The sequence below is a fragment of the Girardinichthys multiradiatus genome, chromosome 2 (assembly GCF_021462225.1).
Source record: "Girardinichthys multiradiatus isolate DD_20200921_A chromosome 2, DD_fGirMul_XY1, whole genome shotgun sequence".
Lineage (NCBI taxonomy): Eukaryota > Metazoa > Chordata > Actinopteri > Cyprinodontiformes > Goodeidae > Girardinichthys > Girardinichthys multiradiatus.
In genome coordinates, this window is record NC_061795.1 from 17208113 (window position 1) to 17225534 (window position 17422).

General features: G+C 38.7%; 1 protein-coding gene across 1 annotated transcript in view; it reads left to right on the plus strand.

Annotated features, from left to right (window-relative positions):
• Positions 1 to 16750, plus strand: part of pparab (peroxisome proliferator-activated receptor alpha b) — a 42820-nt gene extending 26070 nt beyond the window's left edge. The window contains exons 4-7 of the mRNA XM_047387995.1: positions 4028 to 4166; positions 6680 to 6879; positions 9458 to 9911; positions 11062 to 16750. Coding sequence (XP_047243951.1) covers positions 4028 to 4166; positions 6680 to 6879; positions 9458 to 9911; positions 11062 to 11306 — 1038 coding nt within the window. The 3' untranslated portion in view covers positions 11307 to 16750. The remainder of the gene's footprint in view (positions 1 to 4027; positions 4167 to 6679; positions 6880 to 9457; positions 9912 to 11061) is intronic.
• The last annotated feature ends 672 nt before the right edge of the window (positions 16751 to 17422 follow it).

A 17422-nucleotide genomic window follows, 5' to 3' on the forward strand; every position in this document is an offset into this window, starting at 1 on the left:
TATCCACCTCCTGCACAACACAACTGATGGTCCCAACCCCATTTATAAGGCTTGAAATTCCACTTATTAAACCTGACAGGGCACACCTGTGAAGTAAAAACCATTTCAGGTGACTACCTCTTGAAGCTCATCAACAGAATGCCAAGAGTGTGCGGAGCAGTAATCAAAGCAAAAGGTGGCTACTTTGAAGAACCTAGAATATAAGACATATTTTCAGTTGTTTCACACTTTTTTGTTCAGTATATAATTCCACATGTGTTAATTCATAGTTTTGATGCCTTTAGTGTGAATCTACAATATTCATAGTCATGAAAATAAAGAAAACTCTTTGAATGAGAAGGTGTGTCCAAACATTTGGTGTGTACTGTACATGTTGTGTATTATTTGCAGTTGCTTTCTTATTAGTGACTGTACTGCAAACTGATCAAACCTAATGGCGTTTAAAACTATAAATAATATTTGGAAAGCTGAATAGTAGTATGACCTAGCATACTGACTCCAGGGGCAATGCGTCCTGTGACTCATGTTTATTTGACTTCTAAAATATCGGGCTTGGCCTCACACGTGGTTGCTCACTAATCTTTCAGTTAATTGTTTACTAGTCTCACTGAAGAACAGCCCAAGGTTGTTTCTAAGAGAAATCAAAGGACAACAATAGGAGCGCTTCAATCATGTAATCTTTTTGAACCTTTGTTCCTGTGAGAGCTCTACATTTGGGTTCAGCTTTGAACCCAGAATCCTTCCATTGGGGCTCCAGTAAATTGGAGTTCAGTCAAATATTCACAAATTCAGTCTAAGTATTACTATATAGAAACATGCAGTTGTGCAGTTCTTCATGGCATAGTGCTTACAGTGCCTTGCAGAAGTATTCATTTGCATTTGTCACGACCACAAACTTCTGTATGTTTTAATGGGATTTCATGTCATGGAACAAGGTTTTAAGCAATCGTTGAATATAGGCCATGAAAAGTCCTATTTGTATTTGGCTACAAGCCATTTACAGCACATAGCAAACACGTGAAAAAAAGTGCCAAAATGTAACTCTTGGGTGGGCATGCAGAACGCTACGTGTGGCAGAAAAGAATTACTGCACATCAACCTGAAAACACTATTTCTATGGTGAAACACAGTGGTGGCAGCATCATGCTGTGGGGATGCTTTTCTTCAGCATTTGCTTCGAAGCTGGTCAGAGTTAAAGCTAAATACAGAGGAATCCTGAAGGGAAAACGTGTTAGAGGCTAGAGGCTTAGCATGCATGTTTTTGTGTTGGTTTTGTGATGCTGTAAAACTGTAAAACAGCTTATCACAAAAGCCAAAGGTCAATTTGATCGCTTTAACGTCTGCCTATAGTGGCAAGTCACATGCATATGCAAAATGTTGCCTAAAACTGCTAAAGCGTAATCTTGAAGGCCTTGCTTTGCTGAAGTAAACCTTACTTGATCAATGACATAAAATGTAGAGCGCAATTATTCTTAATGAAACCATCACTGTGTGGTTCGTGTAGGCCTCACAAATAGATCCATTTGTACACGTTAAAACCTCAGTGCATCTAAAATTGCATTGAGATACATCTCATTTTTAATGCATCGTTTTGTTGATAAGTAAGCCCACATGCCTTCTTTGTCATTCGTTAATACCCCAAGTCAGATCAGTCTAAAAACAATCTTTATTTAGTATTTTAAATGTCTGAAACTAGAGATCAAATGGTTAGTTGATCACTTCATCTGATAAGCGGGTTAGACTGAAGCTCTGATTTCATGCAGATCTTACCTCACATCAAACAAAAGAAAACCATGTGCAAATAGCACAGACATCAATGAATTCTAATGGGTAGATCTAATACGCAGATCAGTATTTGATTGGGAGATAAAATCCCAACCAAAAGCTGAGGCTTGAGGTTGTGACAAAGTTTGAAGTTGTGTGTAAAGTGACAAAATATGAAAAGGTTTAAGTGGTACGAATAATTTGCATGGCACTGTATGACAGTTGTGAAAGATTTAGGCTTGTGTCCTTTGTCTGTGAGGTTTACGGTGAATTTGGAAGCAATTCCCTAATTCATGTCTGATTAGCAGAGATGGGTGTGTTCATGCTGATAACAGCTAAATGTAGTTGTATTAGGAAAACATTCCTTATGTCTAAGGAAGACTTTACACAATACATGTTTTCATGCATTTTATTGCATTTGTCTCTGAATGGGAGCAGGTTGTGAAATCCAGAGTAGGTTCTTGATGGATTATTTGGCTTTACATTGTTGTTACTGTTACATTACACAGAGTTAGTGCAGTAATAAAGTCTTGTTTTTCTTTGTAGTGAACACAGTTTCTCATTATTGATGTCAGTCAGTCAGTCATTTTCTATACTGCTTCTTCCATAGTGGGTCGCGGGGACGCTGGTGCCTATCTCCAGCAGTCTATGGGTGGGAGGCAGGATACATCCTGGACAGGTCGCCAGTCCATTGCAGGGCAACACACAAACAACCACGTAGACACTTATTCACACACCTAAGGGCAATTTAGAGAGACAAATTAACCTAACCTATGTCTTTGTACTAAGGAAGCCGGAGTAGTACCCGGTGAGAACTCACGCATGCACGGGGAGAACATGGAAACTCAATGCGGAAAGAGCCCCGGCCGGGAGTTGAACCCAGGACCTTCTTGCTGCAAGGCACCGTGCAGCCTTCACTATTGATGTTTTAGATACCCAGAACCAGACCCAGAACCAAAGATGGAGAAGCAGCTTTTAGTTCTTATGCTCCACGAATCTGGAATAAACTCCCAGAAAACTGTAAAAGCAGTGAAACCCTAAATTGCTTCAAATCAAGATTAAAAATATATTTGTTTAGAGTGGCCTTTGACTGTGCCATCTAAACATTATTAAAGTTTTCAGTCCAACTTTCTTTTTATTTTATTATCCATCATTCTATTCTCTTTATTTTTTAATTGCCTTTGTGTCACTGTAATGTACTTTGCCTATTATGTTTTTTATTTTTTATAATTTTTTTTCCTCCTTGTGAAGAACTTTGAATTGTTTTGCTACTGAAATGTGCTATATAAAAAACTTGCCTTGCTTTGTCTTGCCTAGATTTAAATTTCAACTTTATTCTCAGCTTTAAAACTAAACATCATTTATTTCTAAACAGTTCTTGTAATTGTTAGGCAATTCTGTTGTTGCCTAGAGGCTAGTGGAAGTTTGATGCTTGCGGGAAGCACGTTCTCATGTAGAATAAGCTCGCAGGCTCACAAATAGACCCCCTCATCTGTATTTTTGACAGCTTCAGGAGAAATGTGACCCTTATGATGTCAGTATGCTGACCAGTTATGACACCGGACACGAGCAATGTTGGCTTGGCATCCATTTGGGGTGGGACGCAAAACCTGTCCCGCTGCCCTTGTTTTGTGTCGGCATGTGTGCACATGTGATGTGCCGGGTTATCCCTGAATAACCTTGCACTGCCTGACCATTTCTGGGCCTGTCTATTGGTGTCACTTCTGAATAAACGGATTAAATGATATCCAAAATGCATCTCTTAGGGTGTATCTTTGTGAATTTTTCCTGCTATTACATGGGCAAAGAATTGATCCCTACCAACAAGGTCACCCTCTGGATGAAGGATAGGTTAGGTTAGGTTAGGTTAGGTTAGGTTAGGTTAGGTTAGATTAGGTTAGGTTAGATTAGGTTAGGTTAGGTTAGGTTGAGTTATTTTCCATCTTCAAGCAAAAAACAAAAATGTTTGTTTTATGTATTCTCCACTGAGGTTAAAGTTTCTCTTGTCAAGGTTGTGTAAATGAGGGAAACCTTACTTAGAAACAGTGTTTCTGATGTTGTTGCCCATTATTCATGAATAAGTAACTGCTCGTTTAATTGTTTCTTTCAAAAGAGTCCTAAATGTCATTTGTGAGTAATTTGTGCAAGGTTCTTTGCTTTCTCAAGGTTTTCTTCACTTTTAGTTTTTTTGAAAAAGTATTCTGCTCCTTGATTTTCTAATTGAAAACAATCCTTGCTCTGCTTTTAACCCTTGTTCCTCTAGGGTTTCTTTCGGCGGACCATCCGTCTGAAGCTGGAATACGACAAGTGTGACCGCCGCTGCAAAATCCAAAAAAAGAACCGTAACAAGTGCCAATACTGCCGCTTCCAGAAGTGCCTGGCCGTGGGCATGTCCCACAATGGTGAGTCCTGCAGACAGAACACTAAGTACACTAACCCATGGAGAACTAAACATCATTTGCTGATCAGCCTGAGGTTCTCCTTAGGTGTTAAGGAAGCTCAGGTTGCTTGATTAACAGCCTTCAGCCTGTCTGCTTTGTTGGCTCTGGTTAAGGCCAGTTTGCTGGCCAATCCGGCACAGTGTTACCATGGTGATTAAAGCAGGTGTTGGTCATTTTGCCAGTTTGCGCAGGCCCCAATTCCTGCTGGAAACGGAAAATATCATATCTATAAAGTTTGTCAGCAAAGGGAAGCATGTGCTTTAAAAATTACTGGAAGACTGTTGCTTGCGCACACTTTTTCCTTTCACTCAACTTTCTATGACAATGCTTGGATACAACATTCTGTAAATAGCCAGCTGTCAAGGTTGACTCTTGAATACAAAATAATAGAAACACAACTAGTAAACCATGAAACTAAAGCATAACCAGATCCAAAAAACCTAACTTGACAAAACATGAACTAGAAGACAAAAACTAAAGCATGACCAGGAAAATAATAAACAGAAGCATGATTCAAAACCTATCAAGAATAATAATAAAATGAAGAACCCAAAAACACCCACAAATCATGACAGCCAGCTTTTTGAGCAATGATCTTTTGAGGCTTATCTTCCTTGTGAAAGGTGTCAATGACTATCTTCTGGACATCTGTCCAGTCAGCAGTCTTCCCCTGTGTGTGTGTGTGTGTGGGTAATATCAGAATTTTCTGTTGTGTTTGTTTTAAATCAATATAGTACATATTACATCTAAAACATAAAAATAAAGCATGAATGTAGAAGTTGAGGCAGATCATAGAGGGAATTACTGACAGAATTGTAACCGTGTGTTTGCGTGGGTCTGTGGGTTGCACACAGTACTCCACACAGACCGAAAATCTTTACTTTCTTCTTTTTTTTAAATTCATTTGTTTTTTTAAGAGGCCCAAATCGATGATGCGAATTCTCCCTTAGCACTCAGCTGTGCTTGTAGTAGTATCTGAGTCAGCTGTGCTTCTACTTACAGCCTGTGTGTTGAGTTTTATGAACCCAAATGGAATCGTAGAGGACGGAAGAAAGACATTTCAGATGAGTGCAACCTGATTCTGTGAGGTCCAAGCTCCAGCAAGTCCTCGGCACATGCAGCTAATTTTGTATCGGCCGCTGATTGATTCCACAGTTAAATCTCTGTGTTGCATGAAAACTTGACATGCTTTTGCACAGTTAGCAGTCTCTACTAAATATGTGTAAGCCTTCTTTAAAAGTATCCTATAGTTTTGTAATTTGACTGAAGTTTCTAGGAGGCTTAAATTTCTAAGCGAAAACTTTCTGTTTCTCTGGGGATAGAGTCCCATTTCTATTAGTGACTCTTTAAAATGGGAAAGACAAGAAAACATTCCATTCAGGTAAGACAAGTAGGTGTCAATAAATCAGGAAATAGCTACAAGAAAATAGCTTCTCGCCCTAACCTGAAACAGATGATTCAGTAGTGGACAGGCCGTCTCCCAACCATATTTAGATTTGTTACCCACTCCCCAGGACACTTATGCTCATGTCAGCTCTCGGGGAGTGGGCTTAATGCTGAGCTTAACGCCAATCACTTCTCCACATCTTAAGTAGACTTGGCTCCTGTCCAAGCATCTTCATATGATCTCTGTCCACTATGTGAGCAGTAATGTAATGAGGCCCCCTCTCGCTGTTGTTATCCAGCTCAGGAGTCACGTCCCAGCTCGGCCCCGCTCTGTGAATAAGGATCAGAGGGAGAACAGAGTCATCAAGTCTTTATGCTTTTATGGTACCATAAAGGCAAGGTGCAGCTGGATGTTGTGTTCTCAATGATATGTGTGTGTGTGTGTGTGTGTGTGTGTGTGTGTGTGTGTGTGTGTGTGTGTGTGTGTGTGTGTGTGTGTGTGTGTTTATCCATACATGGTCAACAGCTTGTACTCATCAAATCCATTAAAACCTTATACACCATCTTATCATGGGTAAAGAGAGACTTATATGGTGCATTAGGCTCTTATTGCATTAAACCACAAAGGTAGGGGTCAAAAAAAGGGTCACCTCTAATCACCATTTTTAACTAAATAGGATCAACTTGTCTGAGAGATGCCATCGCACTTTCATAAGGGATCAGAGGACGTACATCACCCTAAATATTAGGGTGATGGCAAGCAGGCTTGGAGCTCATCATTAAAGATAAATCATGAAAACACCAGTGGAAAAACGTTTAACCGGTGCAGCCCTGTCAAATAAAATAGTTCAAGCAGGAGCAAAAATGTATGATGGTAAAGGTTAGTTGTAACTTTAGCTGAACCTTTAAAACCAATGGTATACCTTGCCTTGGCTTTTTTTTTTATTAAGTCTTAGTTTCTGTTATTATTCTTTACTTTCTTTTGATTCAAACATCTATTGTTTGTTTTTTCGATGCATCTTAGGTGGTTTCAGCTTTAAACAGCAGCAACTTTGTTCCTTTTTTGACTTTAAATCCACTCTCCCCAGCCATCCGGTTCGGTAGGATGCCCCAGTCCGAGAAGCTAAAACTGAAGGCAGAGATGGTGACGGGGGAAAGGGAGGTGGTGAACCCCGAGCTCGCTGACCAGAAGACCCTGGCCAGGCAGATATACGAGGCCTACCTGAAGAACTTCAACATGAACAAGGCCAAGGCTCGGACCATACTCTCAGGAAAGACCAGCACCCCTGTACGTTGATTTAAAGTGGTGGGTTGGTGAGTGAAAGGCATTGATTGTGTTGTGTTAATTGCACATTAATGTCTCTAGCAGAGATTTCCTCACAGGAAACATTGATTAGTTTCCCCCTTCAGACATTATTTCAAACACCTTCTGACAGCTTTAGAAATTTGCAGTCAAAATAATGTCTCAAATGGCCAGAGACCAAAGCCCAGAGCTGGATAAAACCTCTTTAAATGGATATTTGTGGGTATAAAATGGGTCAGGAAGGACAGGGAATCTAAGTGCCTATCCTAAGCACCTGGTTACAGCCCCAGCTAGAATGTACTCAGTTGGAAATGTGCACGTTTGTAGATATTGTTGTGGATTTTTTACAATATCAGGATGATCTCATAAAGATCTTAAAATGTGTTTTTCCTTATTTCACTTGTAGACTGATCAGTAGACCCAACTGCTTTCGATGCAAAAATAACAACACATGTAGAATCAATAGTTATCATAAAAAAAAAATCTAATGGTCTGAGGAACATGGGCCTTTTTTGAATTTCTGAGGAACCACAACAGGAGCATAGAGAAAGACAAAGACTGCATGAAGATGTTTTAATTCTGCCACTTTCTACACTTATTTATACCAAAGTAAAAATAGTTAAAAGCTTCTTTAAGTCAGAAGCGACTCTTCATGCTAATGAATAAGCCTCTTATGAAGCGGTTACAGTCTTCATTTTCTGATGCAGAACCAAACTCTTTCTTTCACACAGATGTTATTTTGGTTCTATGAATACCTCTACCTCTACGTTCCTTCCTTCCTTCCTTCCTTCGTTCCTTCATTCCTTCATTCGTTCGTTCGTTCATTCCTTCATTCGTTCGTTCGTTCATTCCTTCGTTCCTTCATTCCTTCCTTCGTTCCTTCCTTCGTTCGTTCGTTCATTCCTTCGTTGCTTCATTCCTTCCTTCGTTCGTTCGCTCGTTCGTTCGTTCCTTCCTTCCTTCCTTCCTTCGGTCCTTCATTCCTTCATTCGTTCGTTCGTTCATTCCTTCGTTCATTCCTTCGTTCCTTCATTCCTTCGTTCGTTCCTTCGTTCCATCGTTCGTTCATTCCTTCGTTCCTTCATTCCTTCCTTCGTTCCTTCCTTCGTTCGTTCGTTCATTCCTTCGTTCCTTCATTCCTTCCTTCGTTCGTTCGCTCGTTCGTTCGTTCGTTCCTTCCTTCCTTCCTTCCTTCCTTCCTTCGGTCCTTCATTCCTTCATTCGTTCGTTCGTTCATTCCTTCGTTCATTCCTTCGTTCCTTCATTCCTTCGTTCCTTCATTCCTTCGTTCGTTCCTTCGTTCCTTCGTTTGTTCATTCCTTCGTTCATTCCTTCGTTCCTTCATTCCTTCGTTCGTTCCTTCGTTCCTTCGTTTGTTCATTCCTTCGTTCCTTCATTCCTTCGTTCGTTCGTTCGTTCGTTCGTTCGTTCGTTCCTTCCTTCCTTCCTTCCTTCCTTCCATCCATCCATCCATCCATCCATCCATGAATGAATGAATATCCAGCAATGACTGGATGGAGAAGAAACTGAAGCTTCTGATACAGTCTAAAAACAATATGATTATGATAAAAAACATTCCAACCTGGTGGCTAATCATCAGCTCTTTTCTTCAGAGAGGTGTGTATTGAGTTTTACAACCACTTCTGTTTTCTGCTAAATTGCTCATAATACACACCTTGATGAACCCCTGACTTAACCCTCATTTGATAGGTGCACTTTGTCTTCAACAATATCCTGGTATGTTACTATGCCACATAAACAGAGAGCTACAAAATAACGAAAGAACACACACTATGTCCTGGAACATATTGCCTGTAAATAATACATTCGCAAATAAAATAGTCTGTGCCAGCAGTTTATAAAAAAGCAGGGCTTGGAGATGCAACTAGAGATTAACATGTAGTATCCCCGCTACTGAGTGACAAAGTTTTGGATACTTTGTTAAATTTTTTTCCATCTGCCTTCTCTGACTGCATAAAGTCTCAAGGTGAAAGGTAGTTATCAGAGAATGGAGGTATGTGTTGGTGTGAATCTCTAAAATGTAAACACCCTAACACGATGTCCTCTAATACCTTCCCCTTGTTCCTTTGGCCTTCTGTTAAAGCAGCCTTCGTCACCCAGAGTTTTTCCGTGATGTGCTGCAGCAGGTGTAGCTGCTCATCGGATCCAGTAACTTGTCTACTAGTGACATTCAGTCGTCTCTGATTCCAATATTGTGTCTCTCTCTCTCTCTTTGAATTAGAGTTTTCTAAAACAAATGGCCACAGTTTTACATTTTAAGTTCATTTTTGCTGTAAACTTTAAATCTGTTCTATTTGTTGTGAGGGTATTTGAACACTTATTCATAAAAATTAGTCCAGAGAGTAAATCTCTGAATGTGTCAATAAGGGCTTTGGGTTTTGAAGTTTCCCTTAATGAACATTATGTATAAACAGTCCAGGGCGGTGTGCTGAGTCAGCATTTTCCATGTTTTTCCCTGTTAGCTCAAATCCGTACACACTGTAATGGCTCTTGCATCTCAGTGTAAAAATGTCCTAACTGAACTTTTGGCTCTCCCTTGCAGCCATTCGTGATTCATGACATGGAGACGCTCCAGCTGGCAGAGCAGACGCTGGTGGCCAAGATGGTCGGCTCGGCGGGAGCCCTCAAGGAAAGGGAGGCAGAGGTTCGGCTTTTCCACTGCTGCCAGTGCACGTCTGTGGAAACTGTCACAGAGCTCACGGAGTTCGCAAAGTCCGTGCCGGGCTTCTCGAGCCTGGACCTGAACGATCAGGTGACTCTTCTGAAATACGGCGTGTACGAGGCGCTCTTCGCCATGCTGGCCTCCAGCATGAACAAGGACGGGCTTCTCGTGGCCTACGGCTCCGGCTTCATCACCCGGGAGTTCCTCAAGAGCCTGCGGCGGCCGTTCAGCGACATGATGGAGCCAAAGTTCCAGTTTGCCATGAAGTTCAACGCACTGGAACTGGACGACAGTGACCTGGCTCTGTTTGTTGCTGCTATCATCTGCTGTGGAGGTGAAGATGCAGGGAAATATGCATAGTTCAGTTTGTTCTACTGTCTGTGACCAAGCTGGGTTTATTCAAAAATACAAAGTGCAGCAAATAAGCTATCCAAATCAAATCAACCCAGCCCTATGTGAAAAGTAATCCCTCCCTAAACCTAGCAGCTTGCGTCAGGCATTTGCGATAACTGCCAATGAGTGATTTACAGTTTTACTTTTCTTTACAGAATTTTTTTAACCACATTCAAGTGTTTTTAATGATAAACAGTCTGTTTGAGGTCATGCAACAACAATGGCTTTTCGCCCACTTCATGATGTCAAACAGTTTCCATTTAAGAGATTATTAAGGCCATGGCGTGGCGAGTGAAATTATTCTCAGCTTTCCAAAACATTGTTAAAATAACATGAATTCATTATTTACCAAGAGATTACTTTTTTACATAGGGCCTTGTTGGTTTGCATAGCTTTATTCCGTTGATAAATGAGATGATCATCGAAAAGCTGGTTTTTGTACTTACTTTGGTTATGTTTATCTATGAAAATTTGTTTATTGATCTGAAATGTCTAAGCCTAGCAGAAAAACAAAAATAGAAGAAATCTGTAAGTACACATAAAGGCACAATATTTTTCAAGAATACTTTTCGATGATTATGTCTTACAATGAACTTTTTTTCCAAACTCTCTTGACATCGATCTCAAAGGTGTGCTTATCCCTGTTGCTTCTACTTCTTTTCTAACACTTTTTTTCCTTCCACTCAACTTTCCATTAAAAAGCTTGAATACAGCTATCTGTGAACAGCCAGCTTCTTTAGCTTTGACCTTCTGTGGCTTACCTTATTTGTGGAGGGTGTCAGTGACACCTTTCATAAGGTCTAATGTAGTCTAACAAAATATTCTTATTTTCTGAGAAACTGGATATCGGATTTTCATTAGCTCTTGGCCATAATCATCAAAATTAGCAGAAATAAAGACTTCAAACGTAAAACACTGTTAGTAATGAATCAGCGAGTTTTACCCTAACCCTTGCAAATTGTATTAGATCTTTTTCATAATATTCTAATTTATTTAGTTCAAATTAATCTCTCAATTTAGTTTCACTGGTATTGGAAAGATTAAAAAGTCACAATATTGCATTTTCCTTTCCTTATTTCCTTTGCACTTAGACCGACCTGGCCTGGTGAATGTGGCACACATTGAGGTGATGCAGGAGAGCATTGTGCACGTCCTCCAGCTCCACCTGCTGGGCAATCACCCTGACGACACTTTTCTGTTCCCCAAGCTGCTTCAGAAACTTGCTGACCTCCGGCAGCTTGTCACTGAGCACGCACAGCTGGTGCAGCAGATCAAAAAGACAGAGGACACGTCCCTGCACCCACTCCTACAGGAGATCTACAGAGACATGTACTGAGGACTGCAATAACCAGCTGATGAACATAAACAAACCATTCAAGACATGGAGTTCTCCGTACGCTTGGGTTGAAACACTCAAGCAGTGTGGCAGAATTTGCTTTGGCTTCTAGTCTGTTTGGAAGGATTTGTCTCTGGCCGATGGTTACTTTGGTTTGTCAGGGTACTCACCATTCCATTGCTTGGACCTTCTGAGACAGAAAGAAAGATCAGATGTGACATCCGTTCGTCTGATTAAGCTACCTTGTAGATAACTATGTAGCATTTCTGACCAAACTCAGCTGTTAACCTTTAGTAAGCCCTGAAAAGAAGGAACAAACAAGACCTTAATGATTGCCACTCCAGTTGTGTGTTTGAAAAGAGATAATTATACTGAAGTGAAACAGCCATATAATGTTAGCATCAATGAAACAACCTCAACCTGGCAGTGACAAAAGAAGCTATGCAGGTTTAGAACAAGTGAAGCCTCTGCTAAATTTGCAGCATGATCTTCTTCATACAACCAGACACATCTGAGGAGTCACCAAACCTGTGAACACAATCACAAGCTAAATTGTGATTAGCAATATAGTACCTTTCTAAAGATTAAAATACCCCAAGGCTCTGACTTGGTTTGAAATTGCATCTTTTTGCACATCCGAAGCACAAACTCATCTATGACATGTTCACACTGAATGTCTGAGCCTTTTTACGCCCTTTTTCTAACAAAACACATGCTCAGATGTTTGACACTCCATTATGTGTTGTGTCCTCATGTTTTATGGTCTGACTCCAACATGAGCCGCACTAGAATCACAACAGAGTTTGTGTTACTGACATTAACTCATCTACAGCTTTTTTTCATCGGTGTTCACACAGAAAAATACAGTGGTTTAGCCTTATTCAATTCAATTCAAAAATATTTTATTAATCCCAAAGGAAAATTAAATGTTGTTGTAGCTCATTATGAGGGTACATACTGTTTATACATACTGTTCAGCAATACTTAGGTTTTTATGCTTAAAAATTGTTGAGTCAAAAATATTTCTTTATCTTCATGTAGCTTTTGTACATGTACCCAGTCAGTTTATCTGGAAGGTTATATTTGTTTAGATAATTGTTTAGATAGAGATGCACCAATCAGCGATTTGCAGCCGATTTGCAAACCCTGCCAATAAAGATTGTCTCATCGTCAACAGTTTATTTGCACAGAAGAGATGACATAACAACACTTTTACTATTATTTTTAAAGAAAGACAAAATATTGACGAAGTTGAAATTTTAACCTGCTTTTAAAATCTCCTTTTAGCTATTAGCATGGTTAGCATTAACTATGAACAGCGGCCTTTCTGTTGAATTCCTATAAAATGTAGATCATTACCTTATCTCAGATTTCCAAAAGGCTGCCAACTTTTTCCAATCCAATGTTCCATAACAGAGCAACTTGGCTGTAGTACGACCAGGCTTCCCGTTATCTGCCCAAAGTCTCACTCTCTGTCAATGTCTGAATGAACGATATGTCATAGAAAGTTTATTTTAACAGCTTCTCACATGTTTATTGTTTTCTTTGACTTTATTTAAACTACTCACTGACACTGAAAGTAGTTGAGTTTTAGTTATCTTACCTCAGCAACAACTTCCACAAGGAAGTGTCGTTAGCTCGTCTTGGTTGCGCTTATGTGTGATGTGTTTACTGTTGAGAAAAATAATTTCTGACCAGCCAGTTCATGGTCAGTGGTGGCTAAGTCAAAAATCATCCAATTCCAGTCATAACCCAATCTCTCAATGCATCTGTACTTTGTCCTGACATAAAAAGCCAGCTCCTGCATTTTGCTGTCGTCCCACTCTTTGTATAAGAAGAACATGCTAGCTTAGACACCTAAAGAAAGTGAAATATCTATAAAGAGTAAAATATATCAGTTCGGACAAGATTTTACATCTAGATTTTGTTGGACAAAAATATTTTTTTGAAAAAATCTTCCTTTAAAGTGCATTTGGACTAACAACTTTGACTGAGAAACATCCAACAATGAGACCAGCTTCTCTTCAGTCATATAAGAAGAATTCTTCCACCGCTTGGTTTATGGAAACCAACTATTTACAATAAAAGTTCAACTTCAATCCTTTTTTTTAGAACTTTTCTTTAACTTTTCAACCTAAATGCAGCTCCGCTACAGTTTGTAACTATTTTGGTGCTCTAAAACCACATTAATTGGATTCATCTTGTGGAAACAAGGAATCCTTGTTTTTTCACAGTGTTTGCAGTCCTGACGTCACGTGGTGTAAATGGGATGTTTGTACAAAGTTAACCGCATTAGCATTTACCCCCACTAAAAGCTAAATCTCCAGGTGTAAACAAGACACATATGGTAATGGACTTTACATATCCCTAATTTTTGCTAAAGATTTTTACATTTAAAAGTAAACAAGGGTGTGTACTGCTTGTTCTTGTTGCTTTAATGTTTGTGTTTCACTTGAATTAGATCATATTTTTATACTAAAAAAAACGATTTTGAAATGTAAATAGAATATAGGTGTATCAGGATGACTGGTGATCGCAATATCCCCAAATCTGAACCCTTCTAGGGACATTCCTTTGGTTAAAACCATCGAAACTGTTGCTTCCAACTGTGCATCATTTAGCATCTGAATTTAATCCTTTTGATCTGAATTGTGGACAGCTTTGGGCTGTGCAGAGCTGTTTGGGCTCACCTTTTGTGATTGATAAAAACTTGACTTCATCATATCTGTGTATAGTTTAATGATAAGATATCTTGTGAGTGTTTAGCTACTGCATAGTACAGATCATACATTCAAATAGTGTGTCTTTTGATACCATCTTCTCAGGTTGCACATCAGAATACAAATAGAGGTAATATATGCACAGAGATTTATCAATATCAAATGCTCCTTAGCTGCCTCGACTGCAAAATGTGCTTTTCTTTTTAATTATTTTTGACAGATTGCATCTGTGTTTGCTATCAGAGAATCTAAATGCACTCATATTTAACCATGAAATGATATGCTATCAGAGTATAGATGATGCAGTAATGTAACTTTAGAACAGATTGATTTCTAATCCGGTTTCTGTCTGACTTTTCTCTCCAGACTTGCTGCTATATTGTACTAACTCAAACATGTGCTCTGCCATGGATAGATTACCAACCTCCAAGCTGCCTCTAACTTACTTATTTACAGTTAAAACCAGATATTTGCGTAAACTGTATAAAAACTCCTATCTTCTTTCTCTCATTTTGTGACATTTCATCAGACGAAACTTTCCTGTTTTAGGTCAGTTAGGATTAACCAAAATTATTACTGTTCACAAAATACCAGAATAATTGGGGAAATGTTTTTTAGTATTAAAATGTACATACATTTCCTTAGAATTTGCTAAAATTGCCCTTTAAACTGTATGACTTGGGTCAAATGTTTTTGTTATCCTTTCACAAGCTTCTCATGAAAGTTTGATAGAATATTAGACCATTGTTCCTGACAGAAATGATGTAACTAGGCCAGGTTTGTAGGTCACCTTTCTCAACCTCATGTTTTCAGCTCTACAGGTTTCTATGAGACTGAGGTCAGTGTTTTGTGATGGTTACTCGAAAACATTGACTTAATTCTCCTTAAGTAACTTTTTTTATTATTAATTTTTCAGGTATGCTGAGAGGGTTATTGTCCATCTGAAAGACCCAATTGTGCCTGGCTGATGTCTTTAAATTTTACTTCAGGATCTCCACATAATGATCTTTTGTCATGATACCATCTATTCTGTGAAGAGCACCAGTCCCTCCTGCAGCAAGCACCCTTACAAAATGGTGTTGCCAACCCCATGCTTCACAGTTGTGATGGTGACCTTAGGCTTGCAAGCGTACCCTCTTTTCATCGAAATGTAACAATGGTCTTTATGCACTTCAATTTTAGTTCAATCAGATCTCAGGATGTGTCTCCAAAAATTGAGATCTCTGTCCCTGAGTGCATCTAAAAACTATAATCTGTCTTCCTCTCTGAGTGACCTTTCAGCCCTTGTTGGTACAGGATTTGTTTGACTGTGGATAATGACACTCTCTTACCAGCTTCAGCCAGCATCTTCATTAGGTCTTTTGTTTGACCTATTGGTTGATGTACACATTTGGCACCCAAACACTTTATTCGTGTACTTCCTTCGCAATATGATGGCTGGACATTCCCATGCTTTTTATATTTGCATATAATTATTTAAAAAGACGAATGTGGCATCTACAGGCATTTGGAGATTCTGCCCAAAGGTGAACCAGACATGGCGTTCAAAATCGTTTACCTGATATCTTGGCTTATTTCTTTTGAACATTTGATTATGCCACACAAGGAAAAGGTGTGTTTGAGGTGTTGCCTTAAAATATGTCAACAGGTAGAGCTTAATTTAAGTATTGTAAATTAACCTATCAGAAGCTTGCAAAGCCACAGTGTCCTCATCTGGGCTTTTCCTGATTGTTTCAAGACAAAGGCAACAATTTGAATTTAAAGAATGAAATACCATACTCCTTAAAAATATCTTACTCATTCTGGCATTTATCAAAGGAAATTGAATTAGGTATTCCTAATTTAGGATTACCTAATTACTTATTTTGCCTGATTTAATGTCAGACTGTTTGTAAATATCTGGCTTCAACTGTATATCTTGTCACAGATTGCAAAGAATTCACTGAATGCAGCTCAGTTTTCACCTTGCAGACTCCAGATATGCTTGGCAACTAACCCAACAACAATATGTGCCTTAGTGGGTGTTCGCGCACCCGACTGGAACATTTCAAACCATTGGCTTGTTCATGACTCAATGGGATCCCATAGGTGGTACATGATGTGACTATCAGATTTTGGATCAGATATCTGTTGTCAGTCAAGGAAAATGAAAGATTTGCTTAAAAGCTTTTTTAAAAGCTAAACTGAAAATGAATGAAACATTACAAAAAAGCTCAAGAGGTAAAGCTGGTTTACTCTAAGGGGCGTTTTGTTTGATGTAGAAATGACAAGGGACTTTTTAACTTGTATCAGGGATTCTTAGTCTTCCTTTGTTGAACTAGCTCAGGATATAGAAAGGTAGTTTCTTTGTCCCTGTTTTTTCTATTCAAGCTAATACAATATGTTTAATGTGCTCTGCCTTAGAGCACATAAACATAAGCAACAATACAGAAAAAAAGTTATACTTGCTTTTCTTTTCCAGTACTGACAGACTATTGTCCAAGGGCAGCAGTCATAGGAATTAGGTTTTTTTTTTGTCTCTTCTTTTTTGACCTTTAAGTTGTTTATTTCGGCAGTTCTAGTCTACTTCAGAGACTTAAAGTGTCTTTGGATGTGTTGTCTGTGTGTTTTGTGGCTTGGATAATAATACTGTAAATGTTTGACTGTACTGTATATTTAGTCATTTAAGCAGAAAGGCAAATTGACATTGAATGGATTTAAAAATAAAATGATTTTGAAATCCTCTACTTTGTTGATGTTTGAAAGAAGTATGAGTAGATTATTTATTATATTTATTTACAAAAAAAAAAAAAAGAATTTGAACTTTTGCAGTTGAGATAAAAAAATAGTTCCTTTGGCAAATTGTTTCTTAGGCTTAAACTCTAGAGCCAAACTGGTCTGCAGTGTACCTTGCAAATACCACAAATAATTCAGTGGATTTTTATAGCTGGATCTTTGTTACCTATGATAAGTGATAATCTCACAATGTGGAATCAGAAGAGACCCAAGGCCCTTATGTTAGGATGAAGACATTAAAACATTTGCAAACAGCAAATTGTGAAGACAAGCCTAAAATATTTTCCACAACACAAAAAAAATGCTTGACTTATCTTCATGAGAGCATAATGATTATACTGATAAAAAGTCATATTCACAAAACACATTTGCAGATGCACTTTTATTTTTTATTTTTTTTCAATTTAGCACAAAAAGTAAGGAAGTTTATGTTTGGTTGGTTATTTCTTAGCAGTAAATATACCGAAGGAAAGCTTGTTTCTTTCCCCTTTAAACGGCTCCACATTTGTGAGCAGTTTGGTCAAAGTTACATACTTGTTTATGATACTTTTCACTGGAAATTTATTCTTAAACCCCAGACAGATGTGAAGGATGAACAAAAAGTTGATTTTCACAAGAGGG